We start from the raw sequence: 18,878 nt of genomic DNA on the forward strand, positions 1-18,878 counted from the left end.
GCAGGGAATGCTGGGACATTATATAGTAACAGCACTGAAGGCTTCTGGGTGATGACTGTATATTGTGTTGTCAGGTTCCTATAAGGTGTCAGGATGTCGCTGTCTATTTCTCCATGGAGGAGTGGGAGTATTTAGAAGGACACAAGGATCTGTACAAGGAGGCCATGATGGAGACCCGCCAGCTGCTCCCATCACCAGGTAATAGACAGGACTAAATCCACGGGGACTGTATTATCTGTATATAAAGAATGACTTCAGTGTCCGTCTGTGTTTCCTGCAGTTCCATCCAGTAAGAGAAGAACCCCAGAGAGATGTCCCCGTCCTCTTCTTCCACAAGACCATCAGGTAGATGGAGATGTCCCTCTGATCTGTAGAAGGCTGTGAAGCTCTTGTCTTCAGTCTTATTAGATGTCTTCTCCTTGTGTGATGAGGCCGGTGGAGATGGCAGGATTACTGCTGACCAGAGACATTACATCTTGTCTGGATCTTCTCCCAGTGTTCTGGCGGTGGAGACTGCTGGTGGGAATAAGGAGCCAACAGGTTGGATTTATATCTATCTGCTCCTTTATTTCCCCCGAGACAAGCAACGGATGTGTCTGTTAGACACTGATCTCCTACACTGAGACAACGTGCAGCGTGTCTAGCCATTCCGGATATACATGTGTATGAGGATCCTGAGGGGTCATTGAGCCGCCATCTAATATCTATGTCCGGCATCTAGACCTGCAGCTATGTGGCTCAGATAACTACTCCTGTCAGGTCATTATGTCATAAAACCTTCCACACGACTTCTCCAACCGGCTGCTGACTTTTACAATATTTGTCTCACAGCTTTTGGATCCGGATGAAGATCTGACCAATATTAATACTACAGAGACAAATGTGAGGATCAAACAGGAGTGTAAAGAGGAGATTCCTACAGGTAACCGCCCAGGTGAGTAGTAACCACTAAATACAGCAGAGAAGAGTCACAGATTCTCCTCGGTCACCGGCTGTAGATAGTTATGTAGATTTATAAGCTCTGGGATCTGTCAGATTTTCCGCTGTATATTCCCCCATTCAGCCGGAGTACAAACTAAATATGGCTGACAATGGGATCTGTTATAGGAGATAACACAGGATGGCCATTTATAATATGGATGGGAATATATGTGTGAGTCTTTCTTCATCATCTGCTGTTAGACTAATATCATATTACTATGTGCTAACACAATAGACCATGGAGACATAGACCCAGATAACAGGAGATTCTTTGGAGGCTTCTCCCTTCTGGTCGGTCCGGGCACGAGTGGCGTTCTGGCTCCGCCCCCTTCTACGCGTCACTGCATAGCTCCGCCCCGTCACGTGTGCCGATTCCAGTCAATCAGGAGGCTGGAATCGGCACATGTGACGGGGCGGAGCTACGCGATGGCTCGTAGAAGGGGGCGGAGCCAGAACGCCGCTCGTGCCCGGACCGACCAGAAGGGAGAAGACCCTTCTGTGCAAGCGCGTCTAATCGGGCGATTAGACGCTGAAATTAGACGGCACCATGGAGACGGGGACGCCAGCAACGGAGCAGGTAAGTGGAATAACTTCTGTATGGCTCATATTTAATGCACGATGTATATTACAAAGTGCATTAATATGGCCATACAGAAGTGTATAACTTAACTTGTCATCGCGGGACAACCCCTTTAATGTACTCACTGAGGGGTGTCATGAGTATTTTCACCCCACAGTTGTTTTTTTTTTCTGGTGTTAATGCAATTTAGAAGAGAAAGAAATAAAATGTCATATATTTGCAAATATGTTATTTTAACCCCTTAAGGCCACAGAGCGTAAGATTGTGTCCTGGCTGAAGGGCACTTAACGCAACAGGATGTAAGCTTGGATAACGTGGGACCAGAAGCTCATCCCGCACCACCCCACTGTGGGAGCCGACTGTAACCGATTGTCGGCCTCGCACTACGACAGCAGAGATACATAAGGATGGCGACTCCCACTGTTAACTTCCTACATGCCGCGGTCTATGTAGATTGCGGCATGTATAGGGTTCACAGAGGGAGGGCGCTCCCTCTGTGACATCATCGGAGTTCCTACGATGGAATCATGGAGCGCTGATGGGTGTCCATAGCAACAGGATGCCAGATACTGGCGTTCCAGCTAACCATTGCATATGATTGCTATTACAAGAAATAAGGCATTGCAAATCAGAAGTCCTGCAATGCCTTATAATAGCGATTATATCTGCTATGGTTCAGGTACCTTACAGGGACTGAAATAATGTTAAATAGTGTAAAAAATGTAAATAATATAACAAAAAAACCCTTTTTACCCATTTTCTCCTATTTGTATTATCATGTCCGTAATGACCTGCACTATAAATTGAGCATACCATTTGTTGTACACAGGAAAAGCTGTAAGAAAAAAACTGAGGCAAAATGCTTATTTTGTTCATTTTACCTCCCAATAAACGCAACAAAAGTGATCAAAAAAGCCGTATGTACCCCAAAATGTCTGTAAGGGGCTAAAGACGTTTTTTAAAAAAAAAATAATAATACATATAAAAATTAAGATTTGTACCTCAGAGTGGATACCCCTGTCTGTCCTGTGTCCAGATAAACCCATGGTGGCCCTAATGTTATGTCAGTATGCACCACGGGCCCAAAACTAAAGGAGCAGCCTGTGGCTTTTAGAACAGAAATTTAGTTTGAAGGTATTTCCGCCCCCACAGCACACTGGTAGAGCCCTTGAGCTGCCCAAAATTATAGAGAGACCCACAAATGACTCCATTTTAAAAACTAGATCCCTAACGAATTCATCTAGGGGTGTACTGTGTATTTTGAAGGCTTCGTTTGTAGACTCTGGTATAGATCCAGCACCAAATAATGGACAACATACTGTAGCATACTGCACTGTCTTGTCCAGGACATATCAGCGGGCATGCCTGAAGCCGGATGGACCACATTGTAGGCAGTTATAATGGCTTGTGCTAGATTTGGCACTCTTGTGTTTTCTGTTAGGCTTCTAGTATGGAGCTAAACAACGTAAGGCGGCAGCACTGGTGTGTGTACTAATCCGGCCTTACACTTGCTCCACCACCATGACTTCTTCATACATGACCATACTGCTCCCCTCTGTGATAAAGTACATGTAGCAGTCAGGAGTGTGTGAGACGGACACCACCTAATAGCACTGACTCACGGGGACCTTTATGGTTCTCCACTGAGCATTTACTAGAAGAGTGGTGACCGTTACACGATCCTGTGAAGATGGGGGCTTCACTACAGAGGAAGGGAGCTACAAGAGAACGTCCCGGTGGCCGAACATCATGATCTACTGGTCCGTGGTCTGAGCTCCACTGATATTTTAGAATCTGTTTTGCCATCACTGTTTTAAGTGAGTTAATAACTGAGTTTTGTCACTTTGTAGTTGGTATTGAAATGTTTCTCTATAAATATATTCATCTTTATATAGCGCCTAAATATTCTGCAGTGCTTTATATCACTTCACATGTTGGGTTCTGTTTGGGAATAAACCCACGCAAACACAGGAAGAACATACGAACTCCATGCAGATGTTGTCTATAGTCAGATTTGAACCCAGGACCCCAGTGCTGCAAGGCAACAGTGTTAACCATGAAGCTACTGTGCTGTTTAATAATATCAATATAACTTGTAAAATAGTAAATCAGTTTGATTCTTGGCAGATGATGGTATCGGAAGCTCAGAGGGACATCTGATATCTGCAGATTGTAAAGTAGAAGATTGTAGTATCACACAAGATACAGATGAAGAACCTGCCATTATCCCCAAAATCCCCTCAAGCCTTCTCAGGAAAGATCCATCATCTGATCCTCTTATACAGGTCCCATCTTCTGATGCATCACAAAGTGATAAGCAGGAGAAAAGTCACACAAGGGAGAAGCCGTATTTATGTACAGAGTGTGGGAAGTACTTTACAAGGAAATCATATCTTGTTACACATAGGAGAATTCACACTGGAGAGAAGCCATTTTCATGTTCAGAATGTGGGAAATGTTTTACAGACAAATTACATCTTGTTAGACATCAGAGAATTCACACAGGAGAAAAGCCGTTTTTATGTTCAGAATGTGGGAAATGTTTTACTCAGATTTCAATTCTTGTTAAACATAAGAGAATTCACACTGGAGAGAAACCATTTTCATGTTTAGAATGTGGGAAATGTTTTACACACAAATCAAATCTAGTTACACATAGGAGAAGTCACACAGGGGAGAAGCTATTTTCATGTTCAGAATGTGGGAAATGTTTTACAGAGAAATCATATCTTGTGGCACATACGAGAATTCACACAGGGGAGAAGCCATTTTCATGTTCAGAATGTGGGAAATGTTTTACAGTAAAAACTAGTCTTGTTACACATCAGCGAATTCACACAGGAGAGAAGCCATTTTCATGTTCAGAATGTGGGAAATGTTTTACAGTAAAATCTAGTCTTGTTACACATAAGAGAGTTCACACAGGAGAGAAGCCGTTCACATGTTCAGAATGTGGGAAATGTTTTACAGAGATATGCTATCTTTTTAGACATAAGAAAATTCACGCAGAGGAGAAGCCATTTTCATGTTCAGAATGTGGGAAATTTTTTACAGAAAAATCATATCTTGTTAGACATAAGAAAATTCACGCAGTGGAGAAGCCATTTTCATGTTCAGATTGTGGGAAATGTTTTACAGAGAAATCATATCTTGTTGCACATAAGAGAATTCACATAGGAGAGAAGCCATTTTCATGTTCAGAATGTGGGAAATGCTTTACACAGAAATCATATCTTGTTACACATAAGAGAATTCACACAGGGGAGAAACCATTTTCATGTTTAGAATGTGGGAATTGTTTTACACAGAAATCAAATCTTGTTACACATAAGAGGATTCACACCGGAGAGAAGCCGTATATATGTGCAGAATGTGGGAAATATTTTACTGCAAAATCAGAACTCGTTGAACATCAGAGAATTCATACAGGAGAGAAGCCTTTTTCATGTTTGGAATGTGGGAAATTCTATTCTCAGAAGTCAGCTCTTGTTAGACATGAGAAAATTCACACACAGAAGTAGACGTTTTTTTAAGTCATGTATTTCATATATTCACAATTAATAAAAGGAAATGTTCAGCAGTTACAAAGTGACATCTTATGCAAATGAAAGGGTATACATTTGACGTAAATAATGATTATTCTATGGAACCACCAATAAATGTCTGTTATCCAAAAAGGCAATACAATCCAGATTAACCACCTTATTAATCCAAAATCCATAATAACTGGTTATTTGGTAATCTTTACCCCGGTTTGGCTATAAATCACCCACGTGCATGGGATCTTTCATGTTAATATGTAATTGCATTTGAGAACTTGTTAATAATCATTATTAAATATTTGCTTTTGATCCAATGGACTTGAGGCAGAGCTGGCAGGCAGTTTGTGTATAGCAAGGCGAGGATCACACTGCAGATCCCAGACTTTGTGGAGTTTAGGACACTGGTTTTCAAGAGCCTCCTTTCAAGTATGCAAGTACTTGGATGAAAATGGAGTAATTAACCAGAACCAGCATGGGTTTGTAACAAACAAGTCATGCCAGACTAATCTAATTTCCTTCTATGACAGAATCACTGACTGGGTTGATCAGGGAAATGTGGTGGATACACTATATCTTGACTTAAGTAAAGCATTTGACAAAGTATCTCATACTATACTTATTGAAAAAATGACCAAATATGAGATTGACAAGGCAACTGTTAGGTGGATTCACGACTGTCTGAGTTATCGTACTCAAAAAATGATCATAAATGGCTGCACATCCAAGTGGACGAATGTATCAAGTGTGGTACCACAAGGCTCTGTCCTAGGCCCAGTGTTGGTCAACATTTTTATAAATGATCTGGAGGAAGGAATTGATGGGAAACTGTCAAATTTGCTGACGACACAAAGCTAGGAGGGATAGCTAACACTAGGGAAGAGAAAAAGCGTATTCAAAAAGATCTAGAAAAGCTTGAACAGTGTGTGGCGACTAACAGAATGGTATTTAACAAGGAGAAAGGCAAAGTCCTACATCTGGGCAAGAAAAATGAAGAAAGCACATATGGAATGGGTGCAATTGAGCTAAGAAGCGGCACATGTGAAAAAGACTTGGGTATACTAATTGATCATAGATTGAACATGAGTCAGCAATGTGATGCAGCAGCTAAAAAGGCAAAAACAATTCTGGGATGTATTAAGAGAAGTTTAGAGCCTAGACCACATGAGGTAATTATTCCCCTCTACTCTTCCTTAGTCAGACCTCATCTGGAATACAGTGTCCAATTCTGGGCACCCCACTTTAAAAAAGACATAGACAAACTGGAGCAAGTTCAGAGGAGAGTTACCAAGATGGTGAGCGGTCTGCAAATCATGTCCTATGAGGAACGGGTAAAGGATCTGGGAATGTTTAGCTTGCAAAAAAAGGGCTGAGAGTAGAATTAATAGCTGTTTACAAATATCTGAAGGTCTGCCACAATGCAGAGGGATCAGCCCTATTCTCATCTGTACAAGGAAAGACTAGAAGCAATGAGATGAAACTGAAAGGTAGGGGACACAGTTTAGAGATTAGAAAAATAAACTTTCTGACAGGGTGATCAATGAGTTGAACAGGTTATCACAGGAGGTGGTGAGTTCTCCTTCAATGGAAGTGTTCAAACAAAGGCTGGACAAATATCAGTGTGGGATGATTTAGTGATCCTGCACTGAGCAGGGGGTTGAACCAGATGAACCTGGAGGTCCCTTTCAACTGTACCATTCTTTGATCCTATGATTCATTCTTTTGTGATGAGGGTTCTCTATCTTTCACTCATGAGTATCAACTAATCTGGAGAAAAACATACAATAAAACGGATGGACTTGGATCAGGGAATTGAGCGTTTCCAGCATGATGCCATTGAAGAAACATTTACAAACATGTACAAGTCATCTCCTGTGATGCCTTTTGCAGATGATACCAGGGTTCCCATTGGAAATAGATGTTCCAGAGAGCTAATAGCCCGGGTAGTGTAGAAAATGATCTCTGCTGGATAACAAGTAATCTAAGACCTGAGGTCTTGCATATCTCAGCTGGCCAACTACAGTATATAATATGACTAGAAATCAGCAAGGCTGCTACTTTCATGCCTTGACCACGTCTCTTTCAGACAGCATTGTCACCTCCAATCCATTACTGCTGGGGACGATGGCCAGAGAATGCTGCTGCATCAAAGTTCCCACTTCCTTGCAAGAGTGTGGAATGGAAACCAGATTGTATTTTCAAAAAGAGTTTCTAGTTTTGAACAATTTAGAGAGCTTTATGATGTTCTCCAGATTTTTTTTTCCAGTTTCTTTAGTTATGACACGTTCTTGCTGCTCTGGACGTTCAATACCTGTGTTGATAGTCCAACACCTTTTGGTGAATTTTCCTGGGTGTTTTGAAACTACAAAGGGTTTAATATCTTATTTATATAGACAAATGTTTTCTTACTATTCAAAGCAATTCTCAATAAAGGAAAAAGATTTTGGCCACATTGGTGAAGATATAGGGGTGAACAAAAATATGGAAACACCGTACAAAATGCATGTCTTAAAATTTGTCTCTACGTGTCTTATTGAAATATGATTTATAATCCCATGTAATATGACAAAGATGCTGCAGGATAGCATCTAACTCCCATTGTTTTCAATAGGGCCTGATTGCTTTCCGCAGTAGTGTGGATTTCATACTTAACCAATTACTCACAGATCCCAAGGGGAGATTTATTATCCTTGCTGGTTTAATTAACAGCCCCCCAATTACACTAGTTAACATCTAGGCCCCTAATATGTTGCAAATATGCTTTCTAAATAAAATATTTAAAAAAATTGCAAACTACATAAAGGACTGTATATACCCGTGGTGACTTTAACATTTTCCTGGACAGAAATCTTGACTCAACTGGATCTATCAGACGTAATTCCCCATCTCTCCCTCCATGGTTATGCAAAAAATCCCTTTACGATGCCTACAGATGCATGAATCCCTCATCCAGGGAATCAAGATCTCTTTCTACAGTTTACTCCTCCTCTATCAATACCTCTACATGGTTGGACTACTCACCCATTTTTTCAGAAAACCGGTCCTATATATGCAGGCAACGTGTTTCGTTGCTGTAAATAGTACTCTTTTCAAGCCTAAGTTACACAATATCACAAACAGAAATATATAAGGGATTTTAAAAAATTACCTTCGTTAACGGGGTTGGACTCCCAGGAGCAGGGAACTCCTCCCTGCAGTTAGTGGAGTGCAAGCATGTATCTCAAGGGCAGGAAGTCTGGACCAGATGTGGCACTAGAGGCACCACGTCAATAATTGACATAATTTCCTGCTGTATCATGGAGAGGTGTGCTGTTTACCTCAGGGTGCGCACACCTGAATAATTTTATAGACAACTAGCTGATATACCCAGCTTCTCCAAAGTTAATTTGGTACTGGGACCATTGCTGAAATCATCACCGCTAAATCGAAGTCTTTTGACAGGCCTCCCTTGTTGACCAAAAGCATTATACAGTAAAAAGGGAATATTTCACCTGCTGCCACCAACTCGCAAGCACAACCATAGGTAGTAGGTTTTAGCATTTCCTCCCTGTAATCCTCTTCTGTTAAATAATTACTACCTCTCCCATCATCAGTCCAGACTTTTAGCCTCTGCCAACAGCACAGTACATGGTTGACAATAAGACAGCGGATGTTGCTGCCTCTAGTCAGATTTCCATAAAGTAAATAAGATAAAGAGTTGAAAAGACAGGAACCATCCGGAGGAATACTTACCACTTTGTGTCGGGGAAGCGTGTCCATCAACAATAATGAATTCAAGAGACATTGTGTTTACAAATGAATTTAGATAAGATAGATTTAATAGTTTAATGGGAAATAAATTACATTTTTTTTCAAGATTCACAATTTTATTGTAAATTATCGTGGTTGGACAATGAATTTCTCAAAAACGCCTGCCTATTACCTGAAGTTAAAGGCCTAAAGGTAGCGTGTGTGCCAAAAAGAACTTTTCTAGGTTTTATATATTTAAAAAAAAAAAAACCTCTCTTATAAATCGTATTTCTTGCTGCTTTTTCAGTGCATAGGCAGATAGAAGAGAGATTTTTTCATTACATACAGGCCAGTTAGATTCTTTCAGTGTATAGGCAGATAGAAGAGAGATTTTCCTCAGACTGTATGTAAAAATTTCCCTCCGTAAAATGTCCACCTCACACACGCTGCTCATTACACACAGATCATATTCTTCTCAGTGTATAAGCAGATAGGAGAGAGATTTATCTCTGACTATATGTGAAAATGTCACCCCACAGAATGTGCCACCTCACACACGCTGCTCATAACACACAGATCAGATAGATTCCTCTCAGTATATAAGCAGATAGGAGAGAGATTTATCTCAGACTGTATGTGAAAATGTCCCCCCACAGAATGTGCCACCTCTCACACGCTGCTCATAACACACAGGTCAGATAGATTCCTCTCAGTGTATAGGCAGATAGGAGAGAGATTTATCTCAGACTGTATGTGAAAATGCCACTACACAGAATGTGCCACCTCTCACACGCTGCTCATAACACACAGATCAGATAGATTCCTCTCAGTGTATAGGCAGATAGGAGAGAGATTTATCTCAGACTGTATGTGAAAATATCACCCCACAGAATGTGCCACCTCACACACTGCTCATAACACACAGATCAGATAGACTCCTCTCAGTGTATAGGCAGATAGGAGAGAGATTTATCTCAGACTGTATGTGAAAATGTCACCCCACAGAATGTCCACCTCTCACACGCTGCTCATAACACACAGGTCAGATAGATTCCTCTCAGTGTATAGGCAGATAGGAGAGAGATTTATCTCAGACTGTATGTGAAAATGCCACTACACAGAATGTGCCACCTCTCACACGCTGCTCATAACACACAGATCAGATAGATTCCTCTCAGTGTATAGGCAGATAGGAGAGAGATTTATCTCAGACTGTATGTGAAAATATCACCCCACAGAATGTGCCACCTCACACACTGCTCATAACACACAGATCAGATAGACTCCTCTCAGTGTATAGGCAGATAGGAGAGAGATTTATCTCAGACTGTATGTGAAAATGCCACCCCACAGAATGTCCACCTCTCACATGCTGCTCATAACACACAGGTCAGATAGATTCCTCTGTGTATGGGCAGATAGGAGAGAGATTTATCTCAGACTGTATGTGAAAATGCCACTACACAGAATGTGCCACCTCTCACACGCTGCTCATAACACACAGATCAGATAGATTCCTCTCAGTGTATAGGCAGATAGGAGAGATTTATCTCAGACTGTATGTGAAAATATCACCCCACAGAATGTGCCACCTCTCACACGCTGCTCATAACACACAGATCAGATAGATTCTTCTCAGTGTATAGGCAGAAAAAAAGAGAGATTTTCCTCAGACTGTATGTGAAAATGCCACTAGATAGAATGTCAACCTCTCACACTCTGCTCATAACACACAGATCAGATAGATTCCTCTCAGTGTATAGGCAGATAGGAGAGAGATTTATCTCAGACTGTATGTGAAAATGTCACCCCACACAATGTGCCACCTCACACACTCTCCTCATTTTTACCCTGAAAGGTAACACTGCTTTTTATTTAAATTTCCTACCCAGACTGAAGGTTGCAGCCCCTTGTTATACTTAAAGGCATACTCCATGCCAGCAGTCCATGCCCACTTCCTTTTGTACTTTACAGCCTTTCAATACATACGACAGTCAGTTTTATTCCTGTCAGTATATACTCATATTTCTAAATGCGTTTTGTTTTGCTGAGAAGATAACTGCTCCATATATTGCGGGGTACAGATATGTTATTAGTTACATAACATAGGAATGGTCATGCCAAATTTCAAGTTTGTGCAGTACAGATGTGTGTTATTAGTTACATTACATTTTATGCATAAGATTGAATAATCAAGTTGCAACCCTTTAAATTTCCAATATTTAGTACGCAAAGAATGGTCATGGCAAATTTCACATTTGTACGGTAAAAATTTGTGTAAGTATTTGTTGCATCGGGAAGTGAGAGAATTAAATTATGTACGTAAAATTTGGACGCTAATTCTTTTGCGCTTAGAATTGAATAATGGAGTTGGGACCCATTAGCTTTTCCTATTTATGACATAATCAATGCTCGTGCCAAATTTCAAGTTTCTTCGACATTGGGAAGTTGGAGAATTAGTGGCGAGTCAGTGAGTGAGTGAGTCAGTAAGTCAGTGAGTGAGTCAGTGAGGCCTTTTGTCTTTATATATATGTATATATATATATATGTGTGTGTATATATATATATATATATATATATATATATATATATATATATATATGGATTACAAAGGTGAACAGTCCAATGGAGCAATGTTATAGACAGCTATACGTATAAAGGAATCTTCCAAGATTCCACATAGTACATACAAATATACGTGTTGCGCACCACGGGGTGTGCATGCTTAAAATGACTTTATAAATAAATGCATGAATGAATAAACAAAAAATATACACATTCCTTTCCGCTCTCTTTGGTAGGGATTGTCTTATTAGTGGAGGGACTTCTTTCAGAACTTTCCAATAGGCAGAGTCAACAAGCTCCGATCGGTAGCCTTTTCCCCTAGACCTATTTTTAAGAATTAAGGCCTCTTCTTTGTAGGTATGGATAGATGAACAGTTCATTTTAAATCTCTTGAACTGGCCATATGGTATATTTACCTTCCAGGCTTTGGAGTGATAATTTGAAAAGTCCTGATGGCTATTCGCATCTGTTGCCTTAAAATATGTTTTAGTGTGTATTTTCCTACCTTGAACCAATATTTCTAGATCTAGAAATGTCCAGTTGAACCTTTCAGTGGAGGCATGTGCATGCGAATTCTAAGAGGGGCATCATGTTATGTTCATATAGGCGACAGAGCACGGGGCCCACACGAACATTACCAAAGATAGGGAACATGAAGTGAAATAACCACAGATTTAAACCTCTCCCTATCTTCTCCAAAGGAAGATGATCAAGGACCTACATGAGCAGGGACATCACCCCAATAGAGGACGACCCAGCAGTCTTCATATCTGGGCCCTTGCTTCCCCTAGGAACCCACGCACCCAAGTTAGTATGCATACACATGCCACCACCGATAGGGACAACTGGACAGTCATAGGATGACACTCAGAGTCAATAGTATGCTGTTAAGGAAAAATTCCTGCGTTGCCGGATAAAGTGTTATAAGAGATGAACTGCAATCTGTCTCATGGATACACGATCAACATCAAACAGACACTTACTTAGTAGGAGGGGGGTATGGTGTCCCGAATCCCCCTCCTTGAAGTGATGACTCCAGAAAGTTTTTTCCAGGAAAGTACGCTGAACCTGAATTTCAGTACTTTAATGTAAAATAGACAGAAGACAACGCGTTTCGGTGCCTCAACAGTCGCACCTTTTTCAAGTCCCATAATACAAAACAAGTAAATACACTTACATATATAGAGAGAAAGAGTCAATCTTCCGTTCCATTTCCTGCGCGGCGCCATCTTAGGGGCAGGGCTACTGACGCTAGCGTCCCGTGTCATCATATGGGTGGGGTCTAGTGTCCTGATAAATAACCTCCCTCTGGAGGCGTGCTTGCATCATTACGGAGGTCACATGACCTTCCATTCTTGCGTAGTCCTGGTCACGTGTTGCCGCATCATCGCGGTTACATGTCGGGATTACGGTCATGTGCCGCTATGTCATTGCGATCATGTGTCGTGTCATGTGGCCGTCAGTGGCCGCATCACTCACCGATCTATTAAAGGCCTAATCACCGGATGGTCACAGGGCTATGATGTATCATTGTCTGGGCGGAGCTCGTGTATTGCTTTGCCAAATGTTTACAGGATGGTCCCTACCCTCTTTCCAGAACATTTTAATGGGGTACTTAGTCAAAAAAGGACCCTAAAACAAAATAGATATAAATAAAAATAAAATTTAGAATTTATAGAAATATCAATAGTCATCTAGATAAGTTAAAAAAAAAAAAAATGTATATATATAAATAGACATTATTAGATTATTGGGGATAAGTATACCATGCCACAACTTCGTATGGGCGGAGTTAATATATTACTTTGCCTAATACAGGATAATCCCTACATTCAGAGCATTTAAATGGAATACTAGTTAACATTTTGGATATATCCTGAAACACAATGGATATAAATATATTTCAGAGTCTAAAAAAAATAATAAAAAAAAAAAAAATATATATATATATATGTGTTTGTTGATTCGAATTCTCAGTGGGTTAATCGTTTGGACAATATATCCGAGCCCACGGGGGCATTCTAAGAAATAAATCACATATCTCATCCCACAATTCAATAAACTTTTTATATGATATATTGTATTATCTAGGGGTACTTGGATTTCTGCCATGGGTCATTAGGGCACAGCATTTGCACCTCAATTTGCCGCATCTATAGGACCTTGTGGCACATTCCCTACCATTTATCCACTCAGAGTCAATAATCATACCATACAGCAGCTAATACGTAAATACATGTTAATGGTATAAATGCCACGTATTTGTTGACATTTTAGCCAAAATATAGAAGCGAGCGGGCTACGTCATGGCACCTGGCAATACAGCTAGTCTCTACACTAACCATTTATTATTTCCCCTTCTGTGATGCATTTATATTAGTGTAGGGACCCACTACAAGGCAAGGAACCGTGAAGTGGTTAGTGGGCTCATGTATCTTGGCCAAAATCCAACCAATGCCTTGCATTTATTATCTATCATTCACATGCAGTGTGGCTTTAAGACTCCAGGGGGTGCCCAGGGTGGCAGTACCAATGTGGTTCACTGATGGATATGCAGGGCAACCCGACGAATTATCATGGCATCATTAATAGGTTGCTGGTCTGCATGGTGAACTACATATATCAGAATGGTCTGGCACCCTGTATCAACTATGTGTGGGAGTGTACACCAAGCATCCACCCCCCTCATTATCAGGAGGCAGTGTGAGTGGCTGTCTTATCGGTGTCCTACACAGGTGTAATTCGCTCCCTCATTTGGTAGTCAGCTACCTGCATGGTGAGAGGAGGATGCATCTATATGCACTCCTCAGTCAGTAAGTAACGACCATTTTCTGTGACTGTTGCTACACTAACCAGGAGTCCAGTGACATAACCAAGCAAAACCCATGACACAAACCCTTCTTGCAGCCACCAGACATGGGACCTGCTCACACCACAGAGAGAGAAAAATACATTTAAACATAATTTTAGGTCGCCCCTCAGTTGTCTTTTTTCTAAACTAAATAATCCCAATTTTGCTAAATTCTCTAGATATTGTAGTCCACCCATTCTGTTTATTACCTTATTTGCCACCTTTGTACCCACTCAAGCTCTGATATGTCCTTCTTGAATACCGGTGCCCAAAATTGTACGCAATATTCCATGTGTGGTCTGATCAGTGACTTGTAAAGAGGAAGAACAGTGTTCTCATCAAGCGCCCCTAGACCTCTTTTGATGCCCCTGGTGGTCCTATTTGCCTTGGCAGCAGCTGCCTGACACTGGTTACTCCAGTTAAGCTTACAGTTAACTAAAACCCCCAAGTCCTTTTCCATGTCAGTCATTCCTAGCGGTTTACCATTTAGTGTGTAATGCTGACATGTATTTACCTGCTCGTGTCATCAGTGTTAATTAGAGATGAGCGAACGTACTCGGTAAGGGCGATTTCGCAATCGAGCACCGCGATTTTCGAGTACTTCACTACTCGGGTGAAAAGTACTCGGGTGCGCTGTGGGGCGGGGGGTTGCAGAGGGGAGTGGGGGGTAGCAGCGGGGAACAGGGGGGAGCCCTCTCTCTCTCCCTCCCCCCCCACTCCCCGCTGCAACCGCCCGCTCACCCACAGCGCACCCGAGTACTTTTCACCCGAGTAGTGAAGTACTCGAAAATCGCGGTGCTCGATTGCGAAATCGCCCTTACCGAGTACGTTCGCTCATCTCTAGTGTTAATCCTTATCTGACACTTTTCTGCCCCTAACTTATCGAGATCCTCTTGAAACCGTCTTTGTGTCCTCTTATGTTAATTTATTTACACAGTTTTGTGTCATCTACAACTATTGATATTTTACTGAACAATCCTTCTACCAGATCAATAATAAATATATTAAAAATAGAGCCCCAAACTGACTCTTTTGGTACCCCAAGAGTAGTACCGGTAACCCAATCAAAGTGTGTAGCATTAATAACCCCCCTATGGTTGTGAGATGCAGATATCTATTAATGTGGAAGATCCCGTGCACGCGGGTGATTTATAGGACAGGTCATCTGGATTGTATTGGCTATTTGGATAACAGACATTTTATTGGCAATTACATACAGGAATCAGCATTTACTGCTCCAAATGTACACCCCTTTCTATTGCATAAGAGTCACTTTGTCACGGCTGATATTTTCTTGTATTCATTGTAAATAACATGAGTTAAAGATAATGACAACTTCTGTGTGTGAATTCTCTCATGTAGAAGAAGAGTTGAATTCTGAGTAAAACATTTCCCACATTCTGAGTATGAAAACGACTTCTCCCCCGTGTGAATTCTCTTTCATGCTTTACAAGTTCTGATTTTGTTGGAAAATGTTTCCCACATTCTGTACATAAATACCATGTCCCCACAGGGGAGAAACATCCACACCCATGGCCAGGGACCCCAGGCCTATGAGGGGCCTAGCCGACCAGGAGAAAAAATAATTTTTCTAAAACCAACAGCAAAACAAGCATAAGTTAAGTTTCTGTGGGGACATGGCAAGGACCCGAGAATGTGATTTTACTCACCGGGTCCCCACTGACAGCCTGTTTTTTCCCCATGCAGAGGCAGCTTCTCACTTTTCTGTACTATAGTGAGATGCCGCCAGCTTCAGAGAAGGACCGACTGTCAGTGGGGACCCCGATAAGTATAACAATCACTCCCTAGGGTGCTGTGCAGACATGATAGACTGTTTTATGCTAGAAAACACAGCCATTTTTGTGTGAATGGCTGTTTGTTAGGTCAGTGCCTATCGTTTTGCGTGCTAGAAATTCCGACAACAAATACAGTATACTAGTGAGAATGAACCCATTGGTAACAATGGTTTTTATTCTCTGTGTATTTGGTTTTTGGGAATTTCCAGTAAGAACTGGCATATAAAAGAGTTAACTAATAGAGATGAGCGAACCTACTCGTTTCGAGTAATTACTCGATCGAGCACCGCGATTTTCGAGTACTTCCGTACTCAGGTGAAAAGATTCGGGGGGCGCCGAGGGGAGGGGGGAGGTGTGGCGGAGCGGGGGGTAGCAGCGGGGAACAGGGGGGAGCCCTCTCTCCCTCTCCCCGCTGCAACCCCCCACTCACCCACGGCGCCCCCCGAATCTTTTCGCCCGAGTACGGAAGTACTTGAAAATCGCGGCGCTCGGGTGAAAAAGGGGCGTGGCCGAGTAGGTTCGCTCATCTCTATTAACTAATCATATTAAAGTAATTGCTAAATCAAACTCATTTTTTTTCAGATTTGTAAACAATTCAGCTTTATTTCATATTGAGGCTATTAACAGGTCAGGCCAATATATACACAAATGTATATATTGTCTGGCTCTTCAGCTCTTCTGCACCAGACCAATCTCAGTGGCATCTGCATTAAGGTTCTTCAATAGACTTGCGAATACATTAAAAACATGGCAGTTATCATTGCTGGCAACAGAAAAGGAATTGGCAAAGACTGTTGATTTTTCAGATATAATAAATCAATTTGTAATGATTGTATTACTTTTGGAGCACTCAGTTTGCAGTTTGTAATCTATAAACACTTATCTATTGTTTGATTTTCTTTTTTTACACCCTTGACTAAAACACGCAGACTATCGTAACACAATTTTCAGGGGGTACAGGGTGGATCGCCTAGGAGGGCAGGGTGGGACAGGGAAGGCCCAGTTGGTATTCTGGTAAGGGGGCCCCTGAAAATAAATTGTGGCCATGATAAACATGGATTTTCCCCTGTGTGAATTTTCTTATGTGTAACAAGATTTGATTTTCCTGTAAAACATTTCCCACATTCTGAACATGAATACGGCTTTTCCCCTGTGTGACATCTCTCATGTCTAAAAAGATGTACTTTTTGAAGAAAAAATTTCCCACATTCAGAGCAAGAAAACGGTTTCTCTCCTGTGTGAATTTTTTGATGTCTGACAAGATCTGACTTACGAGAATACATTTTCCCACATTCTGAACATGTAAATGGCTTCTCTCCTGTGTGAATCCTCTTATGTGCAACAAGACTTGAATTCTGAGTAAAACATTTCCCACATTCTGAACATGAATACGGTTTTTCACTTGTGTGACTTCTCTTATGTCTAACAAGATTTATTTTGTGAATAAAACATTTCCCACATTCTGAACATGAAAATGGTTTTTCCCCTGTGTGAGTTATCTGATGTTTAACAAGGACGGATTTCCTTCCAAAACATTTCCCACATTCTGAACATGAAAATGGCTTCTCTCCTGTGTGAATTCTCTGATGTGTTATAAGATTTGCTTTCACTGTGAAACATTTCCCACATTCTGAACATGAAAATGGCTTCTCCGCTGTATGTATTCTCTTATGTGTAACAAGATGGGATTTTACTGTGAAACATTTCCCACATTCTGAACATGAAAATGGCTTCTCTCCAGTGTGAATTCTCTGATGTCTAAGTAGACTTGAATTCTCAGTAAAACATTTTCCACATTCCGGACAGGAATACAGCTTCTCTCCTGTGTGAGCTCTTTGATGTTCTCCCCTTCTGGGAGTTATTTTATCAGTCTGTGATGAATCAGAAGATGAGGCCTGTATAAGAGGATCAGATGATGGATCTCTGCTGTGAAGGGTTGAGGGGATATCTGGGATAATGTCAGGTTCTTCATATGTATATTGTACGATATCACAATTCTCTACTTTACAATATGCAGACATCAGATGTCCCTCTGAGCTTCCGATACCATCATCTGCCAAGAATCAAACTGATTTTACTATTTTATAAGTTATATTGACATTATTAAACAGCATGGTAGCTTCATGGTTAACACTGTTGCCTTGCAGCACTGGGGTCCTGGGTTCAAATCTGACTATAGACAACATCTGCATGGAGTTTGTATCTTCTATGTGGGTTTATTGCCATACTTCAAAAAACATGCTATTAGGTGAATTTAAAAAATTAAAAGCCAAACTAGAACCCAAAATGTCAGGTGATGTAAAGTGCCGCAGAATATGTATGTGCTATATAAAGAGGATTAGATTTATAGAGAAACATTCCAATACCAACTACACGTCAGGTGGTAACACTCAGTTAGTAATGTACTAAAAACAAGGATGGCAAAACAGATACCCCAGTCCATCAGTAGAGCTCAGAGCGAGGACGAGTAGCTCATGAGATCCGGCCACCAGACCGTTCTCTCGCAGTTCCCCCCTTCTGTGCTGAAGCCCCCATCTTCACAGGGTCATGTATCAGTGTACCTGTCACCACTCTTCTAGTAAATGCTCAGTGGGGAACCATAAAGGTCCCTCTGAGTCAGTGCTATTAGGTGGTGTCCATCTCACACACTCCTGACAGCTACATGTACTTTATCACTGAGGGGAGGAGCAGTATGGTCATGTATGAAGAAGTCATGGTGGTGGAGCAAGTGTAAGGCCGGATTAGTACACACACTAGTGCTGCCGCCTTATGTTGTTTAGCTCCATACTAGAAGCCTAACAGAAAACACAAGAGTGCCACATCTATCACATGGCATT

At 41.3% G+C, this 18,878-nt stretch overlaps 2 protein-coding genes across 2 annotated transcripts in view; both read left to right on the forward strand.

The window, feature by feature from the left end:
- Positions 1-18,878, forward strand: part of LOC136628999 (zinc finger protein 678-like) — a 284,392-nt gene that overhangs the window by 1,368 nt on the left and 264,146 nt on the right. The window lies entirely within an intron of this gene.
- LOC136629023 (zinc finger protein 84-like) lies at positions 56-5,271 on the forward strand. Its single transcript, XM_066605139.1, has 4 exons — positions 56-198; positions 281-345; positions 832-934; positions 3,689-5,271. The coding sequence occupies exons 1-4, from the start codon at positions 114-116 to the stop codon at positions 5,080-5,082; spliced, it is 1,647 nt and encodes a 548-aa protein (XP_066461236.1). The 5' UTR covers positions 56-113; the 3' UTR covers positions 5,083-5,271.

This window comes from Eleutherodactylus coqui, chromosome 5 (assembly GCF_035609145.1).
Source record: "Eleutherodactylus coqui strain aEleCoq1 chromosome 5, aEleCoq1.hap1, whole genome shotgun sequence".
Taxonomy (NCBI): Eukaryota; Metazoa; Chordata; class Amphibia; order Anura; family Eleutherodactylidae; genus Eleutherodactylus; species Eleutherodactylus coqui.